The sequence below is a fragment of the Dromaius novaehollandiae genome, chromosome 16 (genome assembly GCF_036370855.1).
Source record: "Dromaius novaehollandiae isolate bDroNov1 chromosome 16, bDroNov1.hap1, whole genome shotgun sequence".
NCBI classification, from domain to species: Eukaryota; Metazoa; Chordata; class Aves; order Casuariiformes; family Dromaiidae; genus Dromaius; species Dromaius novaehollandiae.
The window spans coordinates 20501383-20516875 of record NC_088113.1 but is presented as its reverse complement, the minus strand read 5'-3'; the positions used below and the strand labels follow the sequence as shown (position 1 = coordinate 20516875).

At 52.3% G+C, this 15493-nt stretch overlaps 1 protein-coding gene across 10 annotated transcripts; it reads right to left on the bottom strand.

Annotated features, from left to right (window-relative positions):
* Positions 1-302: 302 nt before the first annotated feature.
* Positions 303-14702, bottom strand: LOC112987238 (sodium-dependent lysophosphatidylcholine symporter 1-A-like). 10 transcript variants are annotated; one of them, XM_064521675.1, is made up of 16 exons: positions 14687-14702; positions 11015-11219; positions 9910-9975; positions 8351-8470; positions 7906-8030; positions 7159-7291; positions 6686-6764; positions 6031-6188; positions 5817-5907; positions 5135-5256; positions 4931-5014; positions 4621-4704; positions 3385-3497; positions 2800-2943; positions 2270-2446; positions 303-2035 (listed from the first exon to the last, which is right to left on the bottom strand). In XM_064521675.1, exons 2-16 carry the CDS (start codon positions 11099-11101, stop codon positions 2005-2007), a joined length of 1614 nt encoding a protein of 537 aa, XP_064377745.1. In that variant the 5' UTR covers positions 11102-11219; positions 14687-14702; the 3' UTR covers positions 303-2004. The 10 variants fall into 10 exon arrangements, with proteins under 10 accessions (XP_064377745.1, XP_025962806.2, XP_025962805.2 ...); XM_026107021.2 differs by lacking the exon at positions 14687-14702 and adding an exon at positions 12438-12555; XM_026107020.2 differs by lacking the exon at positions 14687-14702 and adding an exon at positions 12118-12261.
* Positions 14703-15493: the final 791 nt, after the last annotated feature.

The following is a 15493-nucleotide window of genomic DNA, read 5'->3' as shown; positions in this document are numbered from 1 at the left end:
TCTTTTTCTTTTTTTTTAATCCCATGTAGAACCTGCTCATCTTACCAGCAAGCAATGCCACACCAATGACCAGCCTCTGGCAAAACCAATACTCTGACACAGGAGAGAAACTCAACCAGGCTTGATCTCCCCTCACTGCTCAGGGTCCAGCTGGTCCAGGACCAGAAAAGGTCTCAGGTCAGATTCCAGTATCTGGACTCTGGAGAAAGTGAAACAGCCTCAGAACAAACAAATTCTACAGACACTTCTTACTCTCTGGATCATTTGCTGGCAGAACTCACAAAATAAATGCCGAGAGGGAGAAGCGTGAATATTCAAATTTAATAGCGTAAGAAATATATGGGACATTTTTTGGTATACAAAAGTACCACCGTGGGTAGTAGCAGGGCTGGAAGACACCACAAACGCCAGCAGCGTTTCCCTGCTCTGCAGTGGGGCAGGTCCCACTCCGGAGTGGTTTGTGGCCCATTCACAGCACATGCTGCAGAGCAGGAGCTCCAGAGGAAGTCCACTCCTCTGTCCCAAAGAGCACATGCCTGTGAACATAATTCATGCCTTCTGTAGGACTTTAAACTCTGAGCTATCAGTGTTTCCTCAATGTTCAAAGGAACTTGCTTGTTCATAAATCCACGGGAAGCAAGGCTGAAAGCCACGCATGATGGCAGAGGGCAGCGCATTGCAGCACCCGACCACAGGCTTAGTCAGGCACTCCCAAGGAACATCCTTTACGCCTCAGCAAAAAAAAAGGAAGCCCTTTGTGCTTCTGAGAAATCACTCTGAATCTGGACTGGTGCGATGTTCCTGCAGACACCCTGACACAGCCCTAAAACAAGATCTTCCCCATTCTTCTTAAAGTGGCATCACAAGGCTGAAGGCTTCAAATTAAGTTAAGTTAGTGCACAACTGGCGAGTAATTAGCTCAGATCCTGCCAATGTGCACCAGACTGGAGTGCTGCAAGGTCAACCAACGGTCAGATACAGCTCTAGCCCTAAAAATAACCAGCCTCACTCTTTGCTTCTGCACAGGGCTCAACACAGCTCAGTGCTACTAGCAACAAGCCGGCTTGTTTCTCCCATCTTCCCCCTGCTGCCCCCTCACTGTTGCCAGGAGAGACGTGGGGGGGCTGGGAAGCTCTCACAAGATGCTGATGTGGTAGATCTAGCTACAGGCTATGATTTAAAAGCAACTCAACTGTTCCTGAAATTCAATTGACACTTATGCCATAACCTCCTGACATGGCAAAGCCAGGACAAACTGCCAGAAACCCCCATGACTGCCTGAACCGAGGCAGCTCAGTCCAGTCCTGCAAACTCTTCTACCGAGAAACTCCTCGTTCCCCTAAGTTATTCAGCTAACAAGACCGAGGCAGAGAGAGGTAGCTGGCTTTCACTACAGTACTGCCAGGTGTGATCATTTCTGTACATGCTTTTCTTTTATATTGCTGGCTTGAACTTCACCCTTCTTCAAAGAAATTCTAAACTTTCCCCTGTGAAAGGGCAGCGTAAGCACAAACACACTATCTGGGCAATACTTTTCCAAAAAACTGCCAAGAATGCTGTAGTTTCCCTCAAAAACAATCCCAGCGTACTTCATGCAAAAGTTTTCCCACGTGACTAAGTGACACCTCCACGTCCCATCTTGTTTGAGAGCGCTGCTCTGAGGCTTGTTTGGGCCCTTCCTCCCCTGCATCGCAGCCTCTCCTGGAAGAGCAGCACAGATCTGCCTTGCCCAGATCCGTCAGGACCTGCCGAAGACCAGGGAGGCCAAGCCCTGGCGAAGGCAGCTCTCTAGTGAGGAGGCAGGGCTGGGGCTGCACAGGACCCCGCTCCGACCTGTGCATGCCTGCCAGGAGAGGGAGGGGACCCGGGATACAAACAGGCTGTTGGAACACGGGAAACAGGAAACGACGGGAAATGGGGACTTTCCATGACAGCAGCACATCCTGGCAGCACACAGCAAGTCCGCGTTCTTCCCAAAGGAACTCACCCAGCTCAGCGCTTGTTTTACTCTGCGTTGCCATGTTGTACATGATGCCTGGTAAAAGAAACACGAGCACTCATGAGATCCGGTGCGAAGTCTGCAGTCCCCAAAACTCCCTCAAGCCCTGAGAAAATGTGCCTCTGCAGAGAGTAATAGCGCAAGCACAGGGAGCCAGACCGGACACGTGCAGTCCCTCCCTGTGCAGCGTTTCTGTATCGGGCTAGTTGCAGTGCAGACACCCAGACCAAACAGGAGGAGGCCCGGCTCCTTCAGGGAGCTCGCATTTACCCGATTGCCTCCATCTCCATTCTCATCTGTTTCCTCCTCTCCTCGTTGATGGGGTAGATGGAGAACATGATTACGGCGATGAGCAGCAGACTTATTGGGACTGGGGCCATGAGCAGCCGTAGGGCAAGGATGACGGAGGGGTTGCGCGTGCAGTCTCCAGCATGGTAACCTGCAAAACTAGAGAGGAGCACAGTTGAAAGGCACTGCTGTCAGCCCAGGATCCCCAGTGGGGAACTCTGGAAGGCTTTAAAGCACGGAGAATGGCCACACTTCCCCCAGCCCCACTGAGCCACTGCAAAAAGGCAAGCGGGCACCTCTGTCACCCTCCACTAGAGGCTGGAATCAGAGGCCCAACTTTGGAGAACTCCCATTCCCTCCTCCTCTTACTCTCAGTAGATGTTGGAAAGACAGATTTGGATATCCCTGCAACCCATTCCAGCATCTCTTTCTTATCAGACAACCCAGAAAGGAGCAGTAGAAAAGATCCATGCTGGGCTGGCAAAATAGGGAGGGTAGCATTTGGGGCTTACTGTAAACTCAGTGTCGATATCCCCACAGCAAGACCACCTGCAAACTTGTTGAAGAAGACATAAAATGAGTAGAAGAGAGCCTCCAGGTTCAGGCAGCTGGGGTTCCTCAGCCTGAAATCATCCACCGCATCCGGCAGCATGGACCTGGGGACAGACAGCCCCACAGAGGCGTTCATGAAACCCACCCAGCACTGCCGAACTCAACTGCAACCCTTCCCAGGCCTTTGCAACCAGCAGAAAGAGGCAGAAACCCCTTGCAGAACCCCACTTTGGAGACTGTTTAGCATGTGTCCTTTGCCTTAGGCAATCAGGGCAGAGAATGTCTCACAGAGTGCAGCAGCTACTTTGGGAAAGGCAGAAGAAAAGCAGCATTTTACACAGCATCCCACAGCTGAAGGGAGCCCTGAATGCAGGCTGAATGATGCTCCAGGGGGACCCACTAGGATCACAATCCCAATCCCACTTGCATGTGTCCCTGTGCATCCCAATAGCTGTTGCAGTGAAGCCTTGGCCTGCCTTGGTGCTTTCCCAGTAACCTTCCCCTCCTCTCCACCTAGCAACTGGCTCAGAGATGCCTCCACTCACCACGGCAACAGATAGAGCACAGCCATGCTGCAGCCTGCCACGATCATCAGGAAGACGAAGGCCAGGAAGCTGTGCATCACCTGGGTGATCGCTACCAGGGCCGGGATGATCAGCTGGGGGAGGGAGAGGAGAAGGAGCAGCATATGGGCCCTTTCTGCTGCTCACGGGCATCTTGCACTGGCCCGGCGTACCAAAGACCGGGCTCCCCCTCCCCACGCGTTCACAGGCAACGGCTAAAACCTCACATCTCCTGCCCAGCCTCCCTGCATCACCGTGCTCAGACAGAGGGGCAAGGCTAGAGACCCCCCCAGCAGCACGTGGACCCTGGACATTCTGTTCTGGGGCTCTGGGGAAGGTCTGAGCAGCCGATTCGTGGCACAGGGGCTGCTTCCTTCCCCTGTGCAGTGCAGCCTGAAGGCCCTGCACAGACGCAAACAGATACTGGAAGCAAAGCCTTCCTCATGGGTAAAGGAAGGTCTGTTACAGAGGGAAATGGGGCCGAGTGGTTAAACTGGAAAGCTGCATCTGCTATGGCTGCTCCACATGTCTGTGAGGAAGACAACGTTGAGGCAGACCTGCAAAGGGATTTGAGTACCTAATGCTGCAAAGAAGCCAAATGGGACTTTCTTGCTGACTTGCAGAGCTAGGCAGCAGCTCAAATGTGTTCGATGAGCAGGCACCCTGGCCCTTACTTCCCTCCCCACACCCCACGCCGAGCTGGCTGGCAGAACTCGGGTATTCTGCACTGAGCATGCAAGGTCCTGGAGCAGGAAAGAGGCTGCAGGATGGTGCTGCGAGTGCACGTGACGTGAGTGCATTAGGACAGCATCCGATCACGTGCTGCTCACGAGACCCAGCAGCCATGGAGTCTGAGAGCACAGGCCAGGCTGGGTGATATTGCAAACATCCTCACTCATCCACCACCCCAGGGACAGGCCCTCAGCCTCCCCACACCTTGCTGCAGAGCCGTGGTCATTGATATGAGCAGTGGCCAGACGTATGGCAACGCAGAGCTGCAATCAGCTACCCTCCTATTCCTGCTCACCTGCAGCGCAGAGGACACTGTGCTCGGGGCCACCTGCCTCAGCTGGCTGGGAGGGAAGAACGAAGTGCCCGCATGGCTGGCCATGCTGCTTGGCAGCCAGCTCTTCTCCCCAGACAGCATGAGCAGCTGGGGGCAAGACAGTCTGCCTGCAAGGCTTCTCAGTCCATAGCCGCGACCGAGGGCAAACTCACCACTAGGCCCAAGGACACAGCCGTTTTCTTCCCAAATTTCCCCAAAAGCCACTGCCAAAATGGAATAGAGAGGGAAGCTGTGACCTGAGGAGAGAACCAGAGGGGACTCTCAGCAATGCTTCCAGTTTCCACCAGTATCTGCCTGGATGACATTCTTGCCGACAGGAAGAAGCAGCAGTGCTGACTCCAGGAGATCCAGCGCCCCAAGTGTGGCTGAGCTGCCACCATCCTGGAGGGCTGAGCTAATCCAGGGATCTGCCGAAGCAGGCAGGGACAGCAGGGACAGCAAGTCTCTCTTGGGCTCGCTTACCAACATGATAAGCACCAAATGCTGGAACTTCCCGGCCAGACCTGCAGCATGAGTACAGAAGACGGCAAAGATCCCCTGTGCAATCTGGGAAGGGAACACGGAGACATTCATGGCTGGGGTCCTGAGTTCACTGTCTATCACTGCAGAACCTGCCTGGAGCATCTCATCTCCCAGGCTCTTCTCCTGCAGAAGCAGGTCTCGCACCTGGAAGGCCAGGGATGCGAAGAGGAAGCCACACAGCAGCTGGGTGTAGGGCTTGTGCTCCATGATCATCCTCAGGCAGCTAGTGAAGGGCAGCCCAACCTTCCCCAGGGGGCTGAGGGGCCCTGGGAAGAGAGACAGCAGAGTTGGCACTGGAGCTGCCTGAACAGACAAGATGGGGGTGGGAGATACGGGGGGATAGTGCCGTTATGTCTCAGGTGCAACTCAGCTGAGCGAGGGGCTATTTGAGTCTGACATCTCAGTGCAGAGACAACAGCCATTTTACCACTTTGCACTGCACACCGTAGCAGGCTAAGCCAACTGCTCTGCAGGCTGCGTGTTTGCAAGACCCACTCAGCACAGTGGAGCAGCGAGCTGCAAACCTTGCCCCGGACTGCCGTCTCCTAGCAGGAGCTCTCAGACAGCCTGGACCTTCCTTTCTCATGAACGTCTCTGCAGTCCACTGCTGGAGCAAGATGCTGCCAGCGCAGACTTAGAAGGCTGCAAAGCTGACGGCTATTCCCAGAGAGCCAGGAAGGCAGGAGTCTTGGTATCCAAGCAGGTGCTGTGTCTCTGTGCCCCACACTGAAAGTCATCCAGCCTGCACGTGCCTAGCTCCCTCTGCCTCGTGCCTCCCCCTACAAGCCCATCCTCACCATCCACATTGCATCAAAACGGACCTTACCAGGCTCTTCCCTTACTCCAAAGATGAGAATCAGACAGGACAGGCAATAGATTGAGCCCAGGACCAGGGATGCAAATACGTAGGCCCTACGCTGGCAGACAACAGACAGTGCAAAATCACAATGCAGGTACCACGCACCCAGCTAAGAGCACAGCCAGCAGCGCCTGCCCCCGAGCTTCAGGGAGGAGCAGAGAGCAGACTGGCCAGCCCTTACCGTGTTCTCCAGCGAGTCTGTGGGGCTGGAGGAGCTGGTGTTGGCCTGGGTCCCATTCAACACGTAACAGCTGTTCATCATATGGGCATGGTAACTGCCCACAATCTGCCCCTGAATTCCTGATCCGAGGAGCGTGCTGAACACCTCCATCCCCATTCCTGTCAGGACAACCAAGAGACTTCAGTCCCACTTTCTGGCCACAGAGGGACTTCCCTCAGGAAGGATAAGAGACCAGCTTTGGGTATAGGCTTGGAGGCACCAACATCCAGAGCTGTCCCAGAAGGAGATGAGACCTGCTATTTCTACCTGCTTTGATTCTTCTCTCCTGGCTCCAGCCGCAAACACTCTAGTGTTTGGAGCCACTAAGTCTGGGGTCTGGGTCCCCTAGGGAGCATCCACATTTAATAAATGCTTCTGCAGGTGGATTCTTTGCAGAAGCCGCCACTGGTCTCATTTTCCTGGCTCACCCCATCCAGCCTCCTCTTTCACTGCAATGACATAGGGACCCCAAGCAGATTTGTTCATGCTCTCTTGGGTGAGATTCAGTGTGCAACTTTAGCCTGTTCAAAGCCAGAGGAACTTATTCCCGTCTCCTCCAGGGAGGGTCTCGTGGGAAGGCAGGCAGCCCTGGGGTTGTAGGGGCACAGTCACTTACTGTAGGCAGTGGCTAAATCACGATCTCTCTGGGTTCCTCCCAGGAACATTGTCAGGGAAGAATACGGCACATGGTAGCACTGGGGAAGAGCACAGTTCAAACACACCTCTGGCTGCTGCCTCCCTGCTTTGCCTGTTATGATCCCCTCATTCCTAAATACAGCAGATAATGCTGCCTTCCATAACACCCCTGCACACAGGCAGCTCTTCACCCTCTTCTTCTGCGATTTGCTTTTTTCTCCCAAACCAGTGATGGAGAGGTTCACATCACCACTTAGAGGCAGTCCACCCAAATCCCAGCATTAAAATGCACTGCTTCATCTCCCCATCCCCTGCCGGGATGGTCTGCAGCAGGGAGAACTCGCATCCTGCTCCCTCCTCCCCAGCCAGAGCTCCCTCAGACCCAGCCAGGCCCCCGGGACTCCCCAGCTGATGGTGTGTAGTACAGTCAGCCCCAGGCACCATGTTCCTTACAGTCATGCAAGTCTGGAAGAAGCTGTACATGAACAGGTACCACAGGAACTTCAGGGAGATGGGGGTGGCATCAGGGAGGGTGGACCACATCATGCAGTAGAAAAGCACCCCAAATGGTGTGGAGCATGCAATCCTGGAGAGGAAGCAGAGCTGGTCAGATATGACCCTCAGATGAGGTCAGGTTTCTCATTGCGGAACCTGAGCTACACAGCATGACTCCTTCCCCCGACCTCCAAACCACAGCTTGGCTACTGCAAGATCAAGGTCTGCAAGAGGAAGGAGATTTGCTCAAGTGAGTGCCCATCTGTCAGGCTGGAGGTGGGGGTTGACACAAATGTTGAGACAAAAAATGAATGTCTAAATTGTCCAAAATTGCTTATTTTCTTATTTGAATGCTTAAAGTCCTAGTTCTGCAGCAGAGCTTTGTGGACAGCAGTAACCCTCTAAGTACAAGATCTGCCCATGGTTAGAGACTGGTGGAAAGGTCCTAACACAGCTGACTGCCAAAATGTGCATGAGCCACCAGGCAGCATCATGGAGCACCAAACCCCACAACCCTAGAAACATGAGGACTCGAGGAAACAGCAAGTGTACGAGTTTGAAATACTCTCCTCCTCTTTCATTACCATGACATATGGACCCCTCTGCAAGCTACGTTATGAGGCATCCCAACTGTCTCCTTGTGCTAACACTGAAGGAATTCAAGCCCAACACAGACCCTCCTGAGGCTCCAGCCTGGACACTCACCATGGGACCAGCTTGCCATATTTTCTCCTTGGGCTCTTGCTGACTAGGAAGCCAACAGCAGGGTCAGTAACTGCATCCCAGGCTCTTCCAAGGAAAAGGATCAAAGAGACATGGACTGGCTCCAGCTGTGGGGGGAATCAGAAACCACAGCTCAAGAGGGAAAGAAGTCCTGGTGAAAAGCTGTGAGCTGTGAACATTCAGCATGATGCAGATTGCTCTAGCCAATATTTCAGCTGCATCCCCTGGGGACCACTCTAAGGCTTGCAATGGCCTGGAAACATCTCCTGTATGCCCACCAGCAATCCAGTTGTTCCAGTTTTAGTGCTTAATTCTGATGAGCATTTCCAAGGGCTTTGGTCACCCACCACACTCCACCCTTGCTCCAGTCTGCCCAGTTCATGCTAAGCCCCTTTGCAGATTAACCCCATCTCACATGGACACTCACCTGCACAACATCCAGAAGGAAGATCTGGAGGAAAAACCCAAGGGCGTTTCCTGTCATCTGGTAGGGAATGCCCCCAATAGCATAGCAAACCTTTCTGTGGAGCGGCAGTCCTGGCTTCTCCTGGAACCGAGACACCGAGGAACAAGCTGGTCTGAGAACAGATACAAACCCTTGGCTGACAGTTAACCTCCAGCCTTCGCTCATCGCATCTGCTGGGTTCCGAGACCAGTCTAAACTCTGAATCATCTCTCTCCCCTGCGAAGATACACGTACCTTTCCTTTGGCTGGACATGACTCCACCCAATTCCCACGAGCAAGATGGACACGGCAGTTGGGGTGCCGTGGGGTGCTCCCCCATCTGCTGGTAAACCCGGTGGATCAGTGCGACATGAATCTAGCATGTAACCTGCCCTTAGGCCTGCAGCCTGGCTGGTGAGGTCCTACTCTGCAGAATTTTGTATTCTTCATGAGTCTTCAGGTCATCTTGAAGAACCGCTCCTAGGAGCTGGGCACACTGACAGCATCTCTCCTCACTCCAACCCACCAGCACACATTCAGTCCTTGACCACCCACAGCTCCAAGGCAAATGCTGTTCAGCGGGCTCCTGCCTTGTCGGCTCATCTCTGGCACGTGCTCATCACCAGGGACACATCTCTTGTGTTTCACCTTGATTCTCCTTGGAGGTATGTTTGCATGAGGTCACAGGCCACTGACATAAGTGAGATACGCATCTAATTCCAAACACAGAGCTACCTGCTGAGCTGTTCTAACATGTCCCTCCTCTGTTGTTGAGGCACAGTCCTGTGGTTCATGTTTTTAGTATTAAAAAGTACAAATTGTATCAGGCTTAAAGTGACTGTAACGAGGGCAGTCCAAGCATAGACTGCAAAGGCCAGAATCCAGGGGATCTCTAGAGAGTGACAGAGAAAGCACAGGGAATGTTTCAGTGCACAGGAAGAGAGCTGATGGCGAAGCCTGTATTTTAACGGGATGTGGTTAGTTTAGTAAATACTCTACCAAGCCTCAAATATCTGGCAAGTTCCCAGAGGTAACCTACAGGACTGACATGCTCCCAGCCCCCAAATGAACTTGCTGTCTAGCATGATACACCTCTGCATCATCCAAGAGCAAGAATATACAGTAAAATGCAGAATTAGACTACGCAGAAAACAGATGGCCAGCTGAGGCTCTGATTTTCCTTGGCACTCGGCTGAACAGGGTGCATTGACTTGGCCTGGTAGCTAGCGCTGCAACGAGCGGACTGTCATTAGAGGCCATTCAGTTGCAATAGCAAGAACATTGGTGGAGTTGCAGTGCAGAACTAGACGCTGGGAGACCAAAGCTCACCTCCCACCTCACCGCAGGCTGCCTTGGTTAAAGTACTGGCACTGAGCTGCTCATAAGGGACTCAGGTTCCTGGCTTACGCCATGTTCCTGCTTTGCCAAGTCACTGAGCAGCTCGAGCTCCAGCGCAGCCCAGAGCTGCAGGCAGGTTGCTGTCCTGCACCCAGCAATACACAGCCCTTTCCGAAAACGTGTGGCAAGGCTCCTCCACTCACGCAGTGCAAACGGCCATCCCCGGTGGCAGGTCTTGTCCAGACATGGCTATAAAAGGCTTCAGGCTCCTACAACAGAAGTTTTGCAGAAGAGCACAGAGTGACAAGATACGAATATTTGGTGCAGAGGGAGCTGTGCAAGAGGTTGAGCAACAGACTGCAGGATCCCGTCAAGAGACAGGGTAGTAGAGAAATCAAGGTAAGGATTGCTTCATTGCCACTTTCACTCCCGTGGGGTGAAAGGGCAACCTGCAGGTTTTACAGCCTGTTTGGACTAACGTCACTGTGCTGCTAACGTCACTCGAGCTGACAGCCATCCTTGAGGGAAGACAGACCTTCCTTGTAACGGTAGCAGGAAGCAGCCTCTGAAAACACAGGCACGGTCCCAAATAGCAGCTTTCCAAAAGACACCACGTGCCTTTCCCTCACGCAGCGAGTAGCAATAACTCCTGCACAGCACACGCTGCAGAGAAAGCACCGGTGCTGCTGTGCCCACCCGGCTGAAGAGCCCAGGATCAGGGGGCCAGGATCAGTCCCGCCTTGCAAACACAGGGGAGAAGAGCACCTGCATTTCCCTCGCTGGGAAATTTCAGCAGGCGGCTTGTTTCTCCCAGCCTGTGGTCTCAGTTTATTTTCTGCCTTTTACTGCAGACAGTGAGAGGCAGGTCCCTTGGATTTCAAAGCACAGATCGACCTTGTCCCACAGGGATGGCTGAAGCATTAGCTTTGCACCACCGCTGTGGAGCACTTACTCATACAACATATCGTTTCCCCAGCAGCTCTGTTTCTAAAATTACAAAGACATTTCTCTCGACTGTAGGGTTTTGTGGCAGCTTTTGTTCCCTTTATGTTCTCAGCAGGCAGGACAGAGCTCTGCACGTCTCTGCCCATTTCACTTGAAAGTCAGCAACAACAACAAAAATGCAGAGCCTTCCTTTCAACAATGTGTTCTCGAGCTTGAGTCATAAACACTTCGAAACACCCCCACAGCCTGTGGCTGCTCGATCCGGTTAGGCTCGGCGTGGGTGTGCGCTCGCAAGGGTTAGCGCGCACGTGTGAAACGCGCTTGTGCGTGTGAGAAAGGAGCACCCTTGGACGCTGATCTTACCTCGCTGTGGACCACCCTCGTCTGCGGGAGAGCTCCCTCTTGGCTGAGCCTGGGCAGCTCAGCATCGTCGTGACCGCCGGGAAGCATCCTTGCAGGCACGACCGCGTCCTTCGCAGGCACGCGGCAGGGACGCCGCGGCCTCCTGGCTCAGAGCGCAGAAGAAGTCGCCTGGTTTGTCAGAGAGCACTGCAGGCACCGATCAGAGCTAGACCGAGATTTGATAAGAGGAGAAGTAAGATGCAACATCTCCAAGACCCCAGGGAGAGCTGACAGAGGGGAAGGGACCAGCCCTGAGGGAGGAGCCTGGCCAGACCCGGCCCACGCAGGCAGGAGACCTGGCAGGGCTCTCAGCGCTGCAGGCACTCCAGGGCAGCAGCTCCAAGGCTTGCTGCAGCCCAGTGGAGAAGTCCAGTGGCCTTCAAATGTCAAACCGGGTCCAGTGCTTTATCCCCATCCCAGGGCTGCTGCCGTGCTGGGATCCCAGGGGTACGGAGGAGAACGTGTTCCCCTGAGCTCTCAACCACCCCGGGAGCACGCGTGAGCCGACCCGGGACGCCTGCCTCAGCACCGACGACCACGAACTGCAGAGAACAGAAGTGCAAAGCCCAGAGAGGGCCCCGAGGGCAGCTGGAGCAGCCGGGGAGAGGGCAGCAGGGACGGGGAGACGCCTGCTCTGGGTCCCCCCGGCAAAGCCCCTCTCTCCCCGCTGGCTCACGGGGCAGTTCAGGAATACCAGGTGCCCAGCCCTGGCACCCTGCGACAGCTGAGCAAAACCCCATCCCTTTGCTTTGCCCTCTCCTTAACAGGCACGAGAAGCTGGCACTGACCTAGCCATGTCACTTAGGAAAGGAAAGCGGGGGATATATTTTCCTTTCGCTATTAAGCAAGATCAGTAATTATCAACTTCTTTCAGTCTGCGGACTGCTGAGCAATCTCTGATGGCAATGCAGAGCCCACACACCGTGTTTTAGCCTTGTGACAAGAAACCTGCTTTTCTTAGTCACCTTTCACAGACCCGTTATAGCCCATAGATCCCAGCAGCCTTGGTATCACAAATCAGAAATTACTCCTACATTAGCAGCAGTAGGAGCTCGGTTACTCACTGCGGGCTGTGTGGGAATGGTGCCGTTCCCGAGGCAGTGGCGCACGCAACACGCAGCCGGGCGCAGCTAAAAGCACTTGGCAAGCAAACGCAGACGGAGATATTTGCTTCAGAGTGCGGAAGCACGCAGCAAAAGGCTGGCAGAAAAGGGACGTCACGGCCACCCTTCCTGCTAACCATTTGTTTTGCACCTCTACTCTAATCACTCGACTCTTCTCAGACAGGCCTCCCTAGTCATACCAAACACAGTCTCAAGTCTAACCTAGCACAGAGCCGCGGCACTGGAAACAGAAGCCTCTCCTCGCTCTTCTCCCAGCTTACCCGCAGCTCCTGGAAACATTAAATCCACATTACTGTCTCTGCACCACCACCTGCCAAGCTGATCACAACATTGTTTAAAATGTGTTATCTTCAGCTCGGTCTTGTTCAGCGGGGGTTAACGTAAAAAAAAAAAAAAAAAAAAAAAATTCACAGCCTGAGTCAGAACCTAGTTAATAAACCACAGCGCAACTGAGTCAGTGGCATCTCTTTTCACTGACATCTCAGATAACAAATATCACTCATGCTGGACCACAGCCAATGCATTAGGAGCCAAATCCCTGTCTCCCACCAGCATATTTAAGCATACATTTCTATAAGAAAGCAAAATACATCTCTACTTACCCGAGGGAAAGGGGAAACTCAGAAAACAACAAAAAACCTGATTTTTAATTTTTATATGCTATTTTGTACTCACTCACTGCATGCAACTACAATGTTTGGACAGACACAAGGTACTTTTTGAAACAGTACTCACACTTAATGCTCTGGCTCTTTGGCACCCATTTACTCTCCAGGTGCAGATAGCTGCATTTTCTGCACATGTAGCAGAAAGCTAGCAGATGACCAACAGATACCTCCCAGAGCAGCCGTGCCTATTGCTCCCTGGCTAGTTCAGGGCAATTGCCTTCAACATAGGAAAGCTTTATTTTTACTCTGCTCAGATTCTCCTAAAGCCTTTGGTCGTGTTTCGCAGTGCCTTATGCAAGGCAGCATTACCCACCAGGTCTAGACAGGATGTCACGACTGCCAGTGCAGCAAGGGGAACTTGCAACCTGCCTCTGCGTGACAGCGCGGCTCAGCTTTGTGCCAGAGATGGTTTCAGTGAAGAGCACGGATCTCACCCGGCTGCTTACCATTAATATACACTGGACCACTTGCTGCAGGCAACGAGCTCTCTAATAATGTCATGTGCCCAAGCCTGAAATCTAACTGAACCATCATTCGCTGCACACACCAAGGGTCCCAGAGCAAAAGGACACTGCCTTTTCCATCTCTGCACTGCTCTTTTTCTGCTGGCTGCTTAGAAGTGGGTTTTGAGCAGGAAAAAATGTCAGAGCAGTGCTGCAGCTACACCCATTTTTCTGTTGCACAAATACTCAGCAAAAGGGCCAGCAAAGCCAAAGCGCTGCAGTGTAAGAAACAAGGTCACGCTGGAAATTACTCACTGCCAAAAAAAGGTCCCTTCCCCAGAATCACGCTCTCCACTGCAAGAGCACTAGATCTTATCTCTCAAGGCAGCCCAGAGCCTAAGAATGCATGATTGAAACAATTCCAATCCAAGCCGTGCTAATTAAACAGCTTTTCTCAGGGTACTATGACCTAAAGGCAAGGAGCCCCACTGCGAAAAATGTCTAAAGCCCACAGACCGGAATTTTTTGGCACCAAACCCAGTGGCAGCATTTGGATGCATTCCACTAGCAAGTCCCCTGAAGGTTTACCGCGCCTTGACCGCTCGAAGCATGGCCAGCAGCTCTTATTTTCCCCTTATCACAGCTGCCTTCTCAGGGTGGAACAGGAGTGATGACTACGCTAGCTATCGTGACAGAGGAGGAGGGGGAAGAAGGGTGTTGCTGGTGTAGGCCCTTGTAGCCAATAAAGAGTTAATCTGATGGAGAGTAATGAAATGTACCTGAGTAAATAAGAACATCTGGAATCTATTCAGGAATTCCCAGCACTGGGACAGACAGGTTCAATGCAGACAAGACAGAACAGCAAATAAGATAAGCATTTAGGAATGTAGCAAGTAAGTCAGAAAATGATAAATTAGTGAGTTGAGAGGTGCTCGACACAGGAACTGTTCCGCTGCCAAAGATGTAGGCCTATTGCATAATCAATAGTATACAGCTGGCTGCAGAAGTGTGTAATTGGGAAATATGGGACTCATTTGGAAAAACTTCTGCTAATAAGTATTTAGGAAGGATTTCTCTTCCTATTTCTGTTTATATGCAGTGTACATTTGCTTACTCGTTCAATCAGTATTGCAGGAGCCTGGTTGGCACTTTGGAAGCAGCAACGACATACATACGTCCCTAAGCAGCTTTTGGAGAAACACATTCCAACTCCCAGAGTCAGGATGCCTGCTACGTACGTTTATGCCATGTGGTACAGCATATGCATTATTTACCAGAGCAAGAACAAGACTTGCAGCTGAATCCTCAGCAAAAGTCAACTAACTTTAAGCTTTTCTTCTTCCTGAAGTAAACTGAAACCATCTAAAACAAACCAAAAAGCTGGTAGGGAGATCATACCTCGTCAATGAGGACTGTAGCTGAGAAGACCCAGCTCTGTCATTCAGCAAATGAGCCTGTGCGATGGCCAGTTCCCTTCCCACCAAGCAGAGCACTGGTGCATGTGTTTGTCACCGCTGTGCTGGGAGGACAGGTACAGCAGCGCACAGTTCTGAGAAGTGGTTCGAGTCTCGACACGTGAGAGGAGTTGAAAAGCTTTTCATTCATCAAGGCTGTTGCTTGGTCGCCAGGAAACTGCACCTGGCAACAGGCACTGCCGAGCACTGAGGGCTCCTGCCTCAAATGACTCTCCGCCAGCCTTCCTTGGATGCTGCCAAGCGTTTATGATAAAAGCACCAATGGAAAACCACAACCTGGTAAGAAAAACAACTTTGTTTTTTAATTAAATCTGTCATTTAAAACTACCAATCTCCATCAATAAACATCCTGGTTCACCAGCAGAAACAACACTATGCAGAAACTGTTGGGGGTAGCACCGTCTTGCTTTCAGACTGCAGCAGTTCTTCATACAGGCCTACGCAGAACAGACTCCTAAACAGATGCCAGCCCTCGTCCAAGGATTCAGTGCAGGTACCGTAGGTCCTCCCCTCGCAGCGAGGGAGGCTCTGAAGAAAACCATAAGCATCTTGTGTTACGCGGCTATGACCAATCCCTCAAGCCAGCTTTCCTCTGGAACTACGGAGTCAAAAGAGACATCGACTCAAGGTCCTTTGCCTTGATAAGAAAGGACAAAGGGTCTATAAAGCAGTGCTGCTTTCAAAATAAAACACTCCTGCGTAACTCACTGAACTGCAGAAAAGCATCCCA

Coding starts and splice junctions, on each gene's coding strand:
- LOC112987238 (XM_026107016.2), bottom strand. CDS start 8,751: ATGCTAGATTCATGTCGCACTGATCCACCGGGTTTACCAGCAGATGGG. Junction 8,031..8,350: donor TCCTTCTGGATGTTGTGCAG/GTGAGTGTCCAT, acceptor TTCCCCCCACAG/CTGGAGCCAGTCCATGTCTC. Junction 6,189..6,685: donor TGATTTAGCCACTGCCTACA/GTAAGTGACTGT, acceptor TTGTCCTGACAG/GAATGGGGATGGAGGTGTTC.